This window comes from Nerophis ophidion, linkage group LG02, assembly GCF_033978795.1.
Source record: "Nerophis ophidion isolate RoL-2023_Sa linkage group LG02, RoL_Noph_v1.0, whole genome shotgun sequence".
In the NCBI taxonomy this organism is placed as follows: domain Eukaryota; kingdom Metazoa; phylum Chordata; class Actinopteri; order Syngnathiformes; family Syngnathidae; genus Nerophis; species Nerophis ophidion.
Window position 1 is genome coordinate 63839444 of NC_084612.1, and position 20000 is coordinate 63859443.

At 38.1% G+C, this 20000-nt stretch overlaps 1 protein-coding gene across 5 annotated transcripts in view; it reads right to left on the bottom strand.

Moving 5' to 3' along the window:
• kcnab2a (potassium voltage-gated channel subfamily A regulatory beta subunit 2a) overlaps nucleotides 1–20000 on the bottom strand; it is a 269430-nt gene that overhangs the window by 1373 nt on the left and 248057 nt on the right. For all 5 annotated transcript variants that reach the window (XM_061888407.1, XM_061888416.1, XM_061888399.1 and 2 more), the window contains 3 exons: nucleotides 16016–16136; nucleotides 6556–6644; nucleotides 1–2002 (listed from right to left, as the gene is read on the bottom strand). The exon at nucleotides 1–2002 is cut by the window's left edge and continues 1373 nt beyond it. In XM_061888407.1, the coding sequence (XP_061744391.1) occupies nucleotides 1913–2002; nucleotides 6556–6644; nucleotides 16016–16136 (300 nt within the window). In that variant the 3' untranslated portion in view covers nucleotides 1–1912. The remainder of the gene's footprint in view (nucleotides 2003–6555; nucleotides 6645–16015; nucleotides 16137–20000) is intronic.

Sequence of the window (20000 nt, forward strand, 5' to 3'; positions counted from 1 at the left end):
TCAATGCAGAAATACACAGAGACATCCATCCACTCATCCGTTTACTACCGGGGGGTGCTGGAGCCTATCTCAGCTGCATTTGGGCGGAAGGCGGAGTACACCCTGGACAAGTCGTCACCTTAAGCTGGATGAAAACAAATGATGGAGCTTGAGAGGTGCCGCTAAAAGGAATGGACAAAACTGTCCAAAAAATAGGTGTGCCAGGCTTGTGGCATTGTTTTCTACTGTGACCTGTAATTGCTGCCAAAGGTGCATCAACAACGTTTTCAGCATAGGCTGTCAATACTTCAATTAAAGAAAAAAAAAAAAAATTATGTTATAATGGGGTATTGTGTGTAGAATTTTGAGGACAACAATTTATTTATTCCAATTCAGAAAAAGGCAGGAACCGCGGGTTTACTGTCCTCTACCATGTTGCCTTCAGGGAACATATGAACTAAGGTTTACTGTCCTCTACCATGTTGCCTTCAGGGAACGGAGGAACTAAGGTTTACTGTCCTCCACCATGTTGCTTTCAGGGAACATAGAAACTAAGGTTTACTGTCCTCTACCATGTTGCCTTCAGGGAACATATGAACTAAGGTTTACTGTTCTCTACCATGTTGCCTTCAGGGAACGGAGGACCTAAGGTTTACTGTCCTCTACCATGTTGCCTTCAGGGAACGGAGGAACTAAGGTTTACTGTCCTCCACCATGTTGCCTTCAGGGAACATAGAAACTAAGGTTTATTGTCCTCTACCATCTTGCCTTCAGCTGCATTTGGGCAGAAGGCGGTGTACACCCTGGACAAGTCGCCACCTCATGCTGGATGAAAACAAATGATGGAGTTTGAGAGGTACCGCAAAGAGGAATGGACAAAACTGTCCAAAAAGTAAGTGTGCCAAGCTTGTGGCATTGTTTTCTACTGTGACCTGTAATTGCTGACAAAGGTGCATCAACGTTTTCAGCATAGGCTGTCAATACTTCAATTTAAAAAAAATAAAATAAAATAAAAAATAAAATGTTATAATGGGGTATTGTGGTTAGAATTTTGAGGACAAAAATGTATTTATTCCAATTTAGAATAAGGCAGGAAGCGCTGTGAATTCTTTTTTTTTTTTGGATGCACTGTACCAGTAACGTGTATAGTTCTACCCATTTTTCAAAATAAAAGTACCGACAGCTTAATGTTTCTTTTGAAGAATGAAATATGGAGGAAGAGACGGCGAATAAATTGTGGTTTTGAGCACAACAATGGGATGTTTTTCCTTGGACAACTTCCCACCATTTCACTCGCGGGGCAAACCACAAGAGCCAAAGATGGTTGCTTCCTTCCTTGCAAAAAGATGCGAAAGATTCGAGCTAAAACTACGTTTAGGTGCGCGCGTTTCGAGGAATAGCAAAGGTGCGCTAGCGGCGCTAAGCTTAGTGATTGGGAAAGAAAAGGAGAGCAGGTTTTGGCATAAAAAAAAATGAAGGATGCTGACGAATGACTTCTTTTTGTTGGATAGTGCAAGGTCAGGGAGAGAAGGTTATTATTATTAGTATTATTATTATTATTATTATTCCCCTGGCTAAAAGTAGCCTGACTAAAGTGCTGATTGTTGACGCCCACCACCAGGGGGGGCTCACACACAAAGGACACAAACATGTTGGAGTGACAAAAAAAACGAAGCGTGTGCTTTTTTTTGTCTTCAAAAAAAAAAACAAAAAAAAAACATATTCTATGATTTGAAGTAGGAGTGCAGAACTGACTGCACTTTTCTAAGCGGCCTTCTCCGATGGACTAATGTGGGTTTGTTTACCTCTCATCCCTGGAAGTGTGAGCGTGGAGCCCCCCGGTGGCCGTCTGGTGCGACCACACTCATGCGCCGGGGTCTCGCTCGGTAGAAGCTCAAGCAAATGTAGGATCAGGCAATAAGGCGTGCGGACGTTAGGAGCGGTAATCCTTTTTACTGTAGGGCTTGTTGCCCAGGATGCTGTCCACCTCGTGAGTGATGGACGACGACAGCTTGGGGAGGACCTGCGGGGACAAAACGCCACGGTGAGAATCCTGCGAGTGACTGATCAGGTGGCGTCATTGAAACTTGAAAAAATAAACGTTCAAACAAAAAAAAATCCACTTTTGATGTTGAATTTTTCTGGTTATTTTATGTTTTGATTCACTTTTACAACCGCTTGAAAATATGTTTTTTTGTTAATCATATACATTTTGATAATTTAGGTTCAATTTTTACCCCCAGACATCTTACTGTACTCCACCATGTTGCCTTCAGGGAAAGTGGGAACTAGGGGTTTACTTTCCTCTACCATGTTGCCTTCAGGCACCATAGGAACGAAGGTTTACTGTCCTCTACCATGTTGCCTTCGGGCACCGTAGGAACTAGGGTTTACTTTCCTCTACCATGTTGCCTTCAGTGAAAGTGGGAACTAGGGTTTACTTTCCTCTACCATGTGGCCTTCAGGGAAAGTGGGAACTAGGGTTTACTTTCCTCTATCATGTTGCCTTTAGGGAAAGTGGGAACTAAGGTTTACTTTCCTCTACCATGTTGCCTTCAGGGACCGTAGGAACTAGGGTTTACTTTCCTCTACCATGTTACCTTCAGGGAACGTAGGAACAAAGGTTTACTGTCCTCTACCATGTTACCTTCAGGGAACGTAGGAACGAAGGTTTACTGTCCTCTACCATGTTGCCTTCGGGCACCGTAGGAACTAGGGTTTACTTTCCTCTACCATGTTACCTTCAGGGAACGTAGGAACTAAGGTTTACTGTCCTCTACCATGTTGACTTCAGGGAACGTAGGAACGAGGGTTTACTGTCCTCTACTATGTTGCATTCAGGGAACGTAGGAACAAGGGTTTACTGTCCTCTACCATGTTGCATTCAGGGAACGTAGGAACGAGGGTTCACTGTCGTCTACCATGTGGCCTTTAGGGAACATAGAAACTAAGGTTGACTGTCCTCTACCATGTTGCCTTCAGGGAACATAGGAACTAGGGTTTACTGTCCTCTACCATGTTGCCTTCAGGGAATGTAGGAAGAAAGGTTTACTGTCCTCTACCATGTAGCCTTCAGGGAACGTAGGAACAAGAGTTCACTGTTCTCTACCACGTTGCCTTCAGGGAATGTAGTAGGAACGAGGGTTTACTGTCCTCTACCATGTTGCCTTCAGGGAATTGAGGAACAACGGTTTACTGTCCTTTACCATGTTGCCTTCAGGGAACGTATGAAATAAGGTCTACTGTCCTCTACCATGTTGCCTTCAGGGAACGTAGGAACAAAGGTTTACTTTTCTCTACCATGTTGCCTTCAGGGAAAGTGGGAAATAGGGTTTACTTTCCTCTACCATGTTGCCTTCAGGGAAAGTGGGAACTAGGGTTTACTTTCCTCTACCATGTTTCCTCCAGGGACCGTAGGAACTATGGTTAACTTTCCTCTACCATGTTACCTTCAGGGAACGTAAGAACAAGGGTTCACTGTCCTCTACCACGTTGCCTTCAGGGAATGTAGTAGGAACGAGGGTTTACTGTCCTCTACCATGTTGCCTTCAGGGAATTGAGGAACGACGGTTTACTGTCCTTTACCATGTTGCCTTCAGGGAACTTATGAAATAAGGTCTACTGTCCTCTACCATGTTGCCTTCAGGGAACGTAGGAACAAGTTTTTACTGTCCTCTGACATGTTGCCTTCAGGGAACGTAGGAACTAAGGTGTATTGTCCTCCACCATGTTGCCTTCAGGGAACATACAAACTAAGGTTTTTTGTCCTCTACCGTGTTGCCTACAGGGAACGTAGGAACGAGGGTTTGCTGTTCTCTACCATGTTACCTTCAGGTAACGGAGGAACGAGGGTTTACTGTCCTCTACCATGTTGCATTCAGGGAACGTAGGAACGAGGGTTTACTGTCCTATACCACGTTGCCTTCAGGGAACGTAGGAACGAGGGTTCACTGTCGTCTACCAAGTGGCCCCTTTAGGGAACATAGAAACTAAGGTTTACTGTCCTCTACCATGTTGCCTTCAGGGAACATATGAACTAAGGTTTACTGTCCTCTACCATGTTGCCTTCAGGGAACATAGAAACTAAGGTTTATTGTCCTCTACCGTGTTGCCTTCAGGGAACGTAGGAACGAGGGTTTACTGTCCTCTACCATGTTGCCTTCAGGGAACGTAGGAAAGAGGGTTTACTGTCCTCTACCACGTTGCCTTGAGGGGACATAGGAACTAGGGATTACATGAAATCAAAGAACAATTTTGACAGTAAATAAAATAGTGACCAAACAAGACAATTTGTCTTTTAGTAGTAAGTAAACAAACAAAGGCTCCTAATTTAGCTGCTGACATATGCAGTAACATATTGTGTCATTTTCCATTCTGTCGTTGTGGATTGTGCAGCCCTTTGAGACACTTAAATAAACTTTGATTGATTGATTATTTTGTCCAAATTATGAGGGACAAGTGGTAGAAAATGAATTATTCATCTACTTGTTCATTTACTGTTAATATCTGCATAATTTATCTTTTAACATGTTCTATCTACACTTTTGTTAAAATGTAATTATCACTTATTTTTGTTTTTTAATACTTTACATTAGTTTTGGATGACACCACAAATTTGGGTATCAATCTAATACCAAGTCGTTACAGGATCACACATTGGTCATATTCAAATTCTTCATGTGTCCAGGGACGTATTTCATGAGTTTATAAACCTAATATATTGTTAGAGGACCAATACTACCGTCACTATACTAATACCAGTATACCGTACAACCCTAATTGGTACTAAAACATTTCAACTCAACACGTCATGTCTCCTATACCAGAGGTCCATGGCTGCAATTATTAGAGTATGATGTTTGTCATTTCATTTCATTGTGCTTCATCAAATGTTCACTTTTCCACTTTTAGTTGTCCTTGAATGCACCATAGTTGTGTACAATTAGACGGAAGTAAAACCAATGTTGCCAAATTCGCTACTGTAAGCAACTTTAGGCTCGTTTTGTAACTCGTAAGCAACTTTAGGATCGTTTTGTAACTCGTAGATCTATGCAGATGCCAATACTGATGAAGCTCAAGGACTTAAATGAGGTTAAAGAACATTGGACAATTAAATGAAAACAGCAGCCTGTGTTTTCAATCACAGTTAAAACCAATTATTCCCTATCCTTTTTGTGTTTTGAATGCCATGTGGTTTTATATATATACATATATACATACATATATATATATATATCATACATACATCCATATGTATATACATATATATATATATACATATATATACATACATACATACATACATATATACATACATATATATATACATACATGCATACACATACATATATATACATACACACATATATACATATATATATATACATATATATATATATATATACCTACATATACATACATACATATGTATACATACATACATATGTATACATACATACATATGTATACATATACATACATACACATACATATACATATATACATATACATACATACATATATATACATACATATACATACATATATATACATATACATACATACATATACATACATATATATACATATACATACATACATATACATATATATATATATATATATATATATATATATATATATATATATATTATATGCGCTAATTAATAAATAATAATAAATAATGCAATGCTGTCGGTCATGATGCCACGTATGCCAAATTCAGGCCCAAAGTTTGAAAATGAACAAAAAAAATATTTTCTAAAATCTGAAAAAAACCACAACAAAGTTTAAAATCTGAAAAAGATCAGAACCTAAAACAATTTGAACATTAAAAAAAAAGACTTGAATCTGAAAAAAAAAACAATACTAAAAAAGCTCATATCAAAATAGACCTGCATGTAATAATGTTACCCAGTAAGCAAGTTGGTGAATTTGACCAAATTATTGAACACAAATCTAATTAAAAAATATATTTTGATTGGTTAAAACTGATGAACAGTCAATTACTAAATGTACTACTTAAATACGTTGTTCACTTCTAAAGACTAGTGAAAATGCATCTTTATAAACATTACGATAAAAAGAGAAACAAATCACGGCAAACATTTCAATCAAGCGCTTTAATTCATGTTCTTTACCGAGGTGTCTACTTCAAGGACGGTTATTTCTCATTCCTGCAGTGCACAAGCAAAATGACGCCCCCGAGAAATGTGAGTGTAACATTTCAAAATGGGAAAATATAAAATGCACACACACACACACACTTCAGAATGTTTTTTTTTTTTTGTAGGAGCCAGACATAATGTTAGCAGGATGTTCACTCCTTCATAGGGTGCATCTTATCAGCAGGGGGGGAGGAAGTGCCCTTAGGCCCCCCCTCCCAACCAACACACACACACACCCCATGGCAACTGATCCTGCCTTGACCTTATTAAGCCGCTACTGTAGCGCAGCCGAGCGTGCAGCAGCACAACTGGCCGAGAGGCTGACACGTTCCCAGGAGAGGAGCAACGCACGCCTGCTGGACATTAAACACCCCCATTGACTTAAAACGCTCATTTTTACGCAGCTCACCTGAATGGCTCCTATGTTCTCCATCAGCTGGTCCGTGTTGGAGGCCCCTAAAAGGACGGAGCTCACCCCCTCGTTACGTAGACACCACGCTGTGGGAGAGCAGTGCACAGTCTTTCACAGCGTTAAGATGCATACACACACACAAACACACGCACACGCACACGCACACGCACACGCACACGCACACGCACACGCACACGCACACGCACACGCACACGCACACTCACACTCACACTCACACACACACACACACACACACACACACACACACACACACACACACACACACACACACACACACACACACACACACACACACACACACACACACACACACCCTCTTGTTTTTAATACCTTCTTGAGACCTCCGAAAAATGCCTACCTCTTTAGGACCACCCTTTCTAGATGCATAAAGATGTGTATTTACAACATTAATAATATATAGACACTATGCCAATATAAAAACACCTTGTTGTGAAAAATGAGTTGGAATTTCACAAGACAAAGGTCACAATTTCACAAGAAAAACTTAGAATTTTGGCAGTATTATAATAAAAGTTGTAATTTTGAAGACAACAGTTGTAATTGTACTCAGTAACAGTCACAATTTCACAAGAAAAACTTTGAATTTTGGCAGTAGCTGAGATAAGCGCCAGCGCCCCCCGCGACCCCAAAAGGGAATAAGCGGTAGAAAAATGGATGGATGGATATAATAAAAGTCGTAATTTTGAAGAAAACAGTTGGAATTGTACTCAGTAACAGTCACAATTTTACAAGAAAAGATGACAATTTTGGCAATTTTATGAAAAAGGTCGTAAATTTACCCAACAAAAGTCACAATTTTATAATAAAACTATACAATTTTGGCAATATTATACTAATAATCTATATTTTACCTGGCAAAATAATGACACAAGCCATAAATGGCACTATTTTACAAGAGCAACACATTTATTTTTTTTCGCAATGCTGTGATAAGTCAGAATTTTATTTAACAAATGTCACCATTTTGCATTAAAAAGTAATAATTTAACATAAAAAAGTAACATTTTAAGGGAAAATATTGCAATATTACAGAAACAGAAATAATGTGAGGCATTTTATAAGAAAAAGGTCGACACATCGTAAGAAAAAGACTGCTTTTAGTTATTTATTTTTTTTGTTGCATTTTTTTGTTTGTAATTGCATTTTAATCTTCATTATTTACTTCAAATTATTACAGTATGTCTCTATATACCGTATTTTTCGGAGTATAAGTCGCACCTGCCGAAAATGCACAATAAAGAAGGAAAAAAAAACCACACATAAGTCGCACTGGAGTATAACTCGCATTTTTTGGGGAAATTTGACAAAACCCAATAGCAAGAATGGACATTTGAAAGGCAATTTAAAATAAATGAATAGTGAACAACAGGCTGAATAAGTGTTTTATATGACGCATAAATAACCAAAAATGTTAACGTAACACATTATGGTAAGATTCATTGAAATAACTATAACATATAGAACATGCTATACGTTTAACAAAAAATCTGTCACTCCTAATCGATGAAATCTTATATGTCTAGTCTCTTACGTGAATGAGCTAAATAATATTATTTGATATTTTACGGTAATGTGTTAATAATTTTACACATAAGTCGCACCCCCGGCCAAACTATGAAAAAAACTGGGACTTATACTCCGAAAAATACGGTATATATTTTTTTAAATACATCTTGGCAAAAGGGTCGCATTTCAATTTCTTACACACACTTGTCATTTTATATGTTGACCAGAGGGGGAGCACTTTTAAATCCGACACACAGTCAATTTGTAAAAACTTTCCTTTTTGGGACCTCCTTAATTTTGATAGATTTCACCACCAGGGGTGCAAATGAGATCTTTTTTGTAATGTGCTCAAGGCCGATGACAATCGAGTCACGGATCACAGATGGCCCCTTTGCCGCACTTTGGACAACCCAGTTGTAGAAGCTAACTGTTAATGGTCACCATAGTCTTAGTAGCGTAGTGTATTCATTCTATGGTCGGCACCGGAAGTTGTAAAATCAGCTGTTTTTTTCAAAATGAATAGATAAGTCCTTCTTTAGCTGCCGTCTTGTTTTATTTTATATTGTTGCTGCCTTTGCACTTGTCAATGTTTAATTTTGTATGCACATTAAATCAACCAAAAAATCCTGACTTTGGAGCAATGTTCACAAACTCTAGTATTTGGCTGTCTATTAGATGCAATGGTTTAACGTATTGGGACCATGATTTATGTCCTAACTTGTCTAAAAATTGACACCACAAAATAAAAACAGGGTAAGATGTAAATATTATGTAAGATATTAAGTGTTTTTTGTATGTTAATACTAGAGAGGGCTAAAATGATCGCTGATAATTCATGTATCTTGAAGCAATTGAGTTCAAATGGCAGAGGCGATGTTTGAGCATATTTTTACTGACAACACAGGAGTTGACAACATTCCGATATTGTACTGAGCAGCCAGGGAAGAGAGTAGCATACCGCTTCTCTATCTTGATGTTTGATTAATGGTTCTATGGTTGTCATCACATTTTTTGGAGGCTTTAGGAGAAAAACAATGACAGTTCAAACTTGACCTTTTTGTACAAATTTAGAAAGTTCAAAGTTATTCAACATTTATTTTTGACTTTAATACTTTGAGTGCTGAGGCTATTTCTTTAGGAATTGTGTGGGAACGCTCCAAAGCTGAAGTTGAAATGTAATACTGACCAAATGTAGTGTGAATGTAAGAATAGTTTGAATATCTAAATGGTTTGAATGTTGAAGAGTTTGAATTTCCAGGAAAACCGGAGTTTGTTTTGGAACTTGGGAAAGTGTTACTTTGAATGTCTAGGATGAGTTGATGTTGAAATGGTTTGAAGGGGTTGAAAAATGTGGGAATTGTGCAACTTGGAAAAATGTTTCATTCATTTCAATGGGAACCTCCTGGAAATTTTGGGAAAAGCGGGATTTCTTGAAAAATGATTAGGAGCATAAATATCGTGAATAAGCTGAATTGGTCTGTGTTGGAATCCTTTAAATCGGTCAAGAAATGTTGAATTAGTAACAGTTCTTAATTGAGAAAATCCTGGAATTTCGGGAAAACCAAGAATGTTTCAAGTTCCTGACTATGAAATGTTTTTTGACTGTGGAACAGTTAAAGTGGGATGAAACACGGAAAAGGAATAATCAAACGAAAAAAATTTAAATTACACTTGAAAAAAACTACAAAAAAAAAAAAAAAAAGGAATTCCTGGAAATTTGTTGAACGTGGAAAAAATGGTAGTTTGAATGTCCAGAATGAGTTGAATCTGTTGAAGGTGGAATGGTTTGAATGGGTTGAAAAATGTGGGAATTGTTGAACTTTGAAGAATGTCCCATTGATTTCAATGGGAATTTCAGAAAAAAATAGGGAATTTCAGGGAAAAAATTATTTTTTTGAAAAGGATGAAAAAAACTTGAATGGTCTGAATGAGTTGAAATGGTTGGTGTTGGAATTTTTAAAATCGGTGGAGAAATATTGAAGTAGTAACATGTTGAGTTGAGAACTGGTATTACGGAATTCCTGGATTTTGGGAAAACCGGAAATTTTTCCAGTTCAAACAATTGCGTTTTCTGTCCTGCTTAAGAGGAATGTTTTGACGGCTGAACGGTTGAAATGCGTTGAAAAATGTGGAAGGAGTAGTCACCAGAAAAAGGGTGGATATAGGGCTCAGAATGTCCAATTGATTTCAATGAGAATTTCAGGAAAAAATAGGGAATTTTGAGAAAAAAAAGGGATTTCTTTTTGAAAAGGGTGAAAAAAACTTGAATGGTCTGAATGAGTTGAAATGGTTGGTGTTGGAATTTTTCAAATCGGTGGACGAATATTGAAGTAGTAACATGTTGAGTTGAGAAATGGTTATACGGAATTCCTGTAATTTGGGGAAAACCGGAAATGTTTCCAGTTCAAACAATTGCGTTTTCTGTCCTGCTTAAGAGGTATTTTTTGACGGAACGGTTGAAATGCGTTGAAAAATGTGGAAGTAGTCGCCAGAAAAAAAGGGTGGACATAGGGCTCAGAATGTCCCATTAAATTCAAAGTGAATTTCAGAAAAAAATTGGGAATTTTGGGAAAAAAGGGATTTCTTTTTGAAAAGGGTGAAAAAAACTTGAATGGTCTGAATGAGTTGAAATGGTTGGTGTTGGAATTTTTCAAACCGGTGGAGAAATATTGAAGTAGTAACATGTTGAGTTGAGAAATGGTATTAGGGAACTCCTGGAATTTTGGGAAAACCGGGTATTTTTCCAATTCAAACAACTGCGTTTTCTGTCCTGCTTAAGAGGAATTTTTGGACGGTGGAACGGTTGAAATGCGTTGAAAAATGTGGAAGGAGTAGTCGCCAGAAAAAAAGGGTGGCCATAGGGCTCAGAATGTCCCATTGATTTCAATGGGAACTTCAGAATAAATAGGGAATTTCGGGTAAAAAAGGAATTTTTGGGGGGGAAAATGGTAAAAAAAAACTTGAATGGTCTGAATGAGTTGAAATGGTTGGTGTTGGAATTTTTCAAAACGGTGGAGAAATACTGAAGAAGTAACATATTGAGTTGCGAAATGGTATTACGGAATTCCTGGAATTTTGTGAATAACCGGGAATTTTTCCAGTTCAAACAACTGCGTTTTTTGTCCTGCTTAAGAGGAATGTTTTGACGGTGGAAGAGTTGAAACGCGTTGAAAAATGTGGAAGGAGTAGTCGCCAGAAAAAGGGTGGACATAGGGCTCAGAATGCCTCATTGATTTCAATGGGAATTTCAGAAAAAAATATGGAATTTCGGGAAAAAAATGATTTTTTTTTTTAATGGGTAAAAAAAACTTGAATGGTCTGAATGAGTTGAAATGGTTGGTGTTGGAATTTTTCAAATTGGTGGAGAAATATTGAAGTAGTAACATGTTGAGTTGAGAAATGGTATGAGGGAATTCTTGGAATTTTGGGTAAACCGGGAATTTTTCCAATTCAAAAAACAACTTTGTTTTTTGTCCTGCTTAAGAGGAATGTTTTGACAGTGGAACGGTTAAAATGCCTTGAAAAATGCGGAAGGAGTAGTCGCCAGAAAAAAGGGTGGACATAGGGCTCAGAATGTCCCATTGATTCCAATGGGAATTTCAGAAAAAAATAGGCAATTTTGGGAAAAAAAGGGAATTATTTTGTAAATGGTAAAAACTTGAATTGTCTGATCGAGTTGAAATGGTTGGTGTTGGAATTTTTCAAATCGGTGGAGAAATATTGAAGTGGTAACATGTTGAGTAGAGAAAAGGTTTTATGGAATTCCTGGAATTTCGGGAAAAAACGGGGATTTTTACAGTTAAAATAAACAATATTGTTTTTTTGTCCTGCTTAAGAGGAATGTTTTGACAGTGGAACGGTTGAAATGTGTTGAAAAATGTGGAAGGAGTAGTCGCTAGAAAAAAGGGTGGACATAGGGCTCAGAATGTCCCATTGATTTCAATGGGAATTTCAGAAAAAAATAGGGAACTTCGGGAAAAAAGGGATATTTTTTTGAAAAGGGTAAAAAAAAATAACTTGAATGAGATGAAATGGTTGGTGTTGGAATTTTTCAAATCAATGGAGAAATATTGAAGTAGTATCATGTTTAGTTGAGAAATGGTATTAAGGAAATTCCTGGAATTTCGGGAAAACCGGGAATTTGTATAGTTCGAAAAACAACTTTTTTTTTGTCCTGCTTAAGAGGAATGTTTTGACGATGGAACGGTTGAAATGTGTTGAAAAATTTGGAAGAAGTAGTCGCTAGAAAAAGGGGTGGACATTGGGCTCAGAATGTCCCATTGATTTCAATGGGAATTTCAGAAAAAAATAGGGAAATTTTGGAAAAAAAAGGGAATTTTTTTGTAAATGGTAAAAACTTGAATGGTCTGAATGAGTTGAAATGGTTGGTGTTGGAATTTTTCTAATCGGTGGAGAAATATTGAAGTAGTAACATGTTGAGTTGAGAAATGGTATTACGGAATTCCTGGAATTTCGGGAAAACCAGGAATTTTTCCAGTTCAAACAACTGCGTTTTCTATCCTGCTTAAGAGGAATGTTTTGACGGTGGAACAGTTGAAATGCGTTGAAAAATGTGGAAGGAGTAGTCGCCAGAAAAAAGGGTGGACATAGGGCTCAAAATGTCCCATTGACTTCAATGGGAATTTCGGAAAAAAAATAGAGAATTTTGGGAAAAAAGGGATTTTTTTTTAAAAGGGTAAAAAAAACTTGAGTGGTCTGAATGAGTTGAAATGGTTGGTATTGGAATTTTTCAAATCGGTAGACGAATATTGACGTAAATGGTATGAGGGAATTATTGGAATTTTGGGAAAACCGGGAATTTTTTTTTTGTCCTGCTTAAGAGGAATGTTTTGATGGTGGAACGGTTGAAATGCGTTGAAAAATATGGAAGGAGTAGTCAGCAGAAAAAAGGGTGGACATAGGGCTCAGAATGTTCCATTGATTTCAATGGGAATTTCAGAAAAAAATAGGGAATTTCGGGGGAATAAAGGAATTTTTTTAGAAAATGGTAAAACGCTTGAATTGTCTGAATGAGTTGAAATGGTTGGTGTTGGGATTTTTCAAATCGGTGGAGAAATATTGAAGCTGTAACATATTGAGTTGAAAAATGGTATATCGGAATTCCTGGAATTTCGGGAAAACTGGGGATCTTTACAGTTCAAAAAAACAAAATTGTTTTGTTTTCTTTTTATGGTAGAACGATTGAATTGCGTTGAAAAATGTGGAAGGAGTAGTCGCCAGAAAAAAGGGTGGAAATAGGGCTTTGGAAAAGCAGGAATTCTGGAAAATCCTGGAATTTTTTTGAACTTGGAAAAATTATAGTTTGAATGTCCAGGATGGTGGAATGTGTTGAAGGTGGAGTAGTTTAAATTGGTTGAAAAATGGCTAATTCATTTTGAATGGGAATAAGTCCCGGAAAATCTGGAATTTTGGAAACTCTGGGAATTTTTGGAATTTGTCAAGGGAAAGCCCACAATTCCTGAATAGGTTGCAAAATTTAAAGTTCGAATGGTTTGAATCCGGTGAAAAATGTGGAAAGTTCAGCACGCCAAAATCTGGAGAAGAAGAAGAAGATGTTGAATAAATAGATGAAATTTGGTGTAGAAAACAATGTGTGAATGCTTTGGATCATTCACACAATAAAAGTCATATACACTGCGATGCTAGTTTCTTCATCACACACACGTGTTGTATTGAAGAGATGTGGCCGGGGAGCACCCCAGGGTGCCGCTGCAGCTGTGCAGGAAGTCGATGTATTATAGTTTATATTCAAAAGCCGAGTGTCACAATGATGGAGACGATTACCTGGCGGACATAAATTGCAGAGCGCTTGGGCCCCCTAAGGAGCGCCCGGAGGATTTATGGTAATTGGGAGGGACGAGGGCGTGTGTTAATGGGCCGTGAAAGCTAATCTATAACGCTGCCTTTACTGCCAAGATGAAAAATCGGCGGCCAGATGAGAGAAGCGAAGTCCTGCCTCGACTCGCAGTGTCCCCGGCTCTCGCGGGAGAGGGCCTGTTTCGGCGGTTGTTGCACAGTCTCGCTTTTTTTCTAGATCAATATGGCGTCGATTTATGTGCGGCACAGCATTTGGCTGCTGACTCAAGGAACGGTTAAACGTATGTGAACACCAATAGTGCAGCTTTGCATTTATATGTGAAGACATGTTCACGTTTACAAAACCCAAAACCAGTGAAGTTGGCACATTGTGTAAACCGGAAATAAAAACGGAATACAGCAGGTTTCAAAAAAGCTGGCACAAGTGACAAAAAAGACTGAGAAAGTTGAGGGATGTTCATCAAACACTTATTTGGAACATCCTACAGCTGAACAGGCTGGGTGCCATGATTGGGTTTAAAATCAGCTTCCATGAAATGCTCAGTCATTCACAAACAAGGATGGGGCGAGGGTCACCACTTTGTCAACAAATGCGTGAGCAAATTGTTCAACAGTTCAGGAACAACATTTATCAACGAGCTATTGCAAGGAATTTAGGGATTTCACCATCTACGGTCCGTAATATCATCAAAAGGTTCAGAGAATCAGGAGAAATCACCGCACGTAATATTGAATGCCCGTAACCTTGGATCCCTCGGGCGGTACTGCATCAAAAAGCGACATCAGTGTGTAAAGGATATCACCACATAGGCTCAGGAACACTTCAGAAAACCACTGTCAGTAACTACAGTTTGTCGTTACATCTGTAAGTGCAAGTTGTAACTCTACTATGCAAAGCGAAATACATTTATCAACAACACCCAGAAACGCCGTGGGCCTCGCTCATCTAAGATGGACTGATGCAAAGTGAAAACGTGTTCTGTGGTCTGACGAGTCCGCATTTCGAATTTTTGGGGGAAACTGTGGACGTCGTGTCCTGCGGAACAAAGAGGAAAAGAACCATCCGGATTGTTCTAGGCACAAAGTTCAAAAGCCAGCATCTGTGATGGTATGTGGGTGTATTAGTGCCCAAGGCCTGGGTAACTTGCACATCTGCGAAGGCACCATTAATGCTGAAATGTACATACAGGTTTTGGAGCAACATATGTTGCCATCCAAGCGACGTTATCATGCTTATTTCACCAAGACAGTGTCAAGCCACGTGTTACAACAGCGTGGCTTTATAGTAAAAGAGTGCAGGTCCCAGACTGGCCTGCATTGAAAATGTGTGGCACATTATAAAGCCTAAAACACCACAACGGAGACCCCGGACTGTGGAACAACTTAAGCTGTACATCAAGCAAGACTGAGAAATAATTCCAACTGAAAAGCTTCAAAAATTGTTCTCAGTTCCGAAACGTTTACTGAGTGTTGTTAAAGGAAAGGCCATGTAACATAGTGGTAAAAATGCCCCTGTGCTAAATTTTTTGTAATGTGTTGCTGCCATTAAATTCTAAGTTAATGATTATTTAAAAAATAAAATAAAGTTTCTCAGTTGGAACATTAAATATCTTGTATTTGTAGTCTATTCAATTGAACATAAGTTGAAAAGGATTTGCAAAACATTGTATTCTGTTTTTATGTATGAATTAAACAACATGCCAACTTCACTGGTTTTGGGTTTTGTGGAATGTTCCAGATCATTCGTCCACAGGAAACAACCGCTAATGACGTCCTTACCATGGCTTACTGTGTTCTCTTTGAGTAGATTGACCCCAGCTCAAAAGAAAATACATGAAATCTACGATAGACAAAACATGTCTACAGTTCTTACAATTTAAGTAAAAGCTGCTTTGGACTGGGATCAGATCTGAATTATTGATCAAAGAAGGATTAAAGAGGCATCTCTTCAAATTCTCACCAAGCACACAGAGGACAACATGGACACACAATGTCGTCCCGGGCCCCGTCCGAGCCAGAGGGACGGACAGACAGACAGAAAGAGAGAGAGCGGCAGGATGCATCTGCGTACCGATGGCGAGTTGGGGCAGAGTGCAGCCCAGCCGCTCCGCGATCGCCTGCAGCTCTTTCAACTTCGCCTGCTGACGCCGACCCTCCTCGCTCAAGATCTTGTCCTTCAACCACTGGTAACCCTGTCGAAAAACACAGCACACCTGCTCAAAAACATTGCCCTGCTCACACTGCGGCCGCCACGCCTCCTGTGACACCAGGGCCTGTTTTTAAACATGTGACTGTCTCCTTCTCCCTTGACTTGCTCAAAGAGGATTTCACTTGAAAAAATAGGAACTTAATTACCTAATAAAGATACTTGTTCGTCACAAAAAACATTCATGAAGTTTAGTTCTTTTATGAATTTATTATGGGTCTAATGAAAATGTGAGAAAATCTGCTGGGTCAAAAGTATACATATAGCAACATACATTATCAATTTTGGTGATGTGGAAAAGTTACAATCAAATCAAATTAGCTTTATGGCATGGACTCTTAATTTCAAGTGAGTGATTATGATTGACGACACCAGTTGACTTGTCTGAGCCCATTTAAATATGGCTCATGTGATGCAATAATTAGACCCCGTAACGAGCACGACAATGGGAAAGTCATAGGAACTCCGCACAGATCTGAAAAAAACAAATCTAAACTTGAATAAGTCAGGAAAGTTACTTGGAGCCATTTCAAAGCAGCTTAAGCTCCAAAGAACATCTGTGCAGACAATTGTTCAAAAGTATAAAGTGCATGGCATAGTTTTGTCACTGCCACGATCAGCATGAAAGCACAAACTATCACCTGCTGCTGAGAGAAAATTTGTCAGGATGATCAATAGTCAAACGAGAACCACCAAAAAGCAGGTCTGCAATGAATTGGAAGCTGCTGGAATACAGGTGTCAGTTTTGCATCACCATGGACTAAGAGGCTACCATGCAGGAAGGAAGCCTTTGCCCCAGAAGTGACACCTTAAGGCTCATCTAAAGTTTGCTTCTGATAACACGGACAAAGATAAGACCTTCTTGAGGAAAGTTCTCAGGTCAGATGAAACTAAAATTGTTTGGCCACAATACCCAGCAATATGTTGGGAGGAGAAAAGGTGAGGCCTTTAATCCCAGGAATATCATGCCTACCGTCAAGCATGGTGGTGGTAGTATTATGCTCTTGGCCTGTTTTGCTGCCAATGGAACTGGTGCTTTACAGAGAGTAAATGGGACAATGAAAAAGGAGGATTACCTCCAAATTCTTCAGGACAACTTAAAGTCATCAACCCGGAGGTTGGGTCTTGGATGCAGTCGGGTGTTCCAACAGGACAATGACCCCAAACACACGTCAAAAGTGGTAAAGGAATGGGTAATCAGGCTAGAATTAAGGTTTTAGAATTGCCTTCTCAAAGTCCTGACTTAAAGCCCATTGAGAACATGTGGACAATGCTGAAGAAACAAGTCCATGTCAGAAAACCAACAAATGTAGCTGAACTGCACCAATTTTGTCAAGAGAAGAGGTCAAAAATTCAACCAGAAGTTGCCAGAAGCTTGTGGATGGCTACTAAAAGCGCCTTATTGCAGTGAAACTTGCCAAGGGACATGTAACCAAATATTAACATTGCTGTATGTATACTTTAGACCCAGCAGATTCTGTCACATTTTCATTAGACCCATAATAAATTCATAAAAGAACTAAACTTCATGATTATTTTTTTGTGACGAACAAGTATGTGCTCCAATCATTCTATCACAAAAAATAAGAGTTGTAGAAATTATTGGAAACTCAAGAAAGCCATGACATTGTACTTTACAAATGTACGTCGACTTTTGACCACAACTGTGTCTATATCTATATATATATCTATATATATATATATATATATATATATATATATATATATATATATATATATATATATATATATATATATATATATGTATATACACACACACACATATATTTATACACACACATACATGTATACATAAATATATATATACATATATACACACACATATATATATAATATATACACACACACACATATATTTATACACACACATACCCACATATATATATATATATATATATAGATAGATAAATATATATACATATATATATATATATATATATATACACACACACATATATTTATACACACACATACATGTATACATAAATATATATATATACATATATACACACACATATATATATAATATATACACACACACACATATATATATACACACATACCCACATATATATATATATATATATATACATATATATATATATATACATACATATATATATATATATATATACACACACATACCCACATACATACATATATATATATATATATATATATATATATATATACATATATATATATATATATACACACACACACCCACATACATACATATATATATATATATACATATATATACACACACACACACACAGTTTCACCCTGTCTCAAAACCGAAACTTTTAACACTAACATTTGCTTCAAATATTGACCCTCGCTTCAACCCTAATTTGTAAAACTATTCAGTTCTTATAAACATCTGTCTACAACTCTTAACCAAAGCCATATTCAAACCCTAACTTGGAACCCCAATCCTAGCATAAAATCCTGTAGTAGTGCGCTTTAAATAATTTCGACCATATCATGACTCTCCTATAATTTAAGGTAGCTGGTGTTTTTTTTCCAAGTGTCTAGGTGCATGTTTCTTTAAGATGGCAGACATGCCGTGGATCTCCAGCAGGGTAAGTCATTCAACATTTGTCCCTCTATTTGCTGGAAGTCACAAAAAAGAAGCTGTACATTTATTTAAGTGTCTGGATTACATGTGCAAATTCATAGTGTTGATGCCCTCAGCAACAATCTACAACATAAATAGTCATGAAAATAAAGAAAATGCATTGGATGAGGAGAAGGTGTTTCCAAACTTTTGGCCTGTACTGTATGTTTATTTAATATTTACAATGCAACAAAAAAATAATGATGATAATTGTGAACGATAGGCAACATTCCAAAAAGATTAAGTTCCACTTTAGCCCTAACCCGGTACCGTAATCCATTTAGCTATAAGAGAAACCTAAGAACTAGCATCAAATTCTAACCAGAAATTCTCAGCACAATCAATCAATCGCAACTGGACTGTTCAGTTTGTCTTAGAAGACACTTTGCCACACAATTTCCATTCTAATGACGGCTGTTGGCATTGACAGAGCTCCTTTGCATCTTTACAGATGCTTTTTTTCTCCAACCATCCCTCCCGGGGAATGAACCCCTCCTTCAAATAGAATATAAATTATTTGGGACCAGGCACCAGCTCTCGGACGAGATCTGACCAATCTTAGTCTATGAGCATGAACTGATGAAGACTGCTCGGATGAGTAGTGAAACGTCTTTAAAGGGGAACATTATCACCAGACCTATGTAAGCGTCAATATATACCTTGATGTTGCGGAAAAAAGACCATATTTTAACCGATTTCCGAACTCTAAAAGGATGAATTTGGCGATGTAAACGCCTTTCAATTGTTCGCCTGTCGGAGCGATGACCTTTTACCCCTGACGTCACATCGTGAAGCGACCCGCCATTTTCTCAAACACATTACACACACCAAGTCAAATCAGCTCTGTTATTTTCCGTTTTTTCGACTGTTTTCCGGTACCTTGGAGCGCCTCGTGGGTGTGTTGTCGGAGGGTGTAACAAAACGTACAGAGACGGATTCAAGTTGCAACAGTGGTCAAAAGATGCGAAAGTCCCTCGTTTGTTCTGCACACCGTACCGACGACAGCTATGCTACGACAGAGATGGCAAGAATGTGTGGATATCCTGCGACACTCAAAGCAGATGCATTTCCAACGATAAAGTCAAAGAAATCACAAAGGTGAGTTTTGTTGATGTTATTGACTTATGTGGAGTGTGCTAATCAGACATATTTGGTCACGGCATGACTGCGAGCTAATCGATGCTAACATGCGATTTAGGCTAGCTGTAG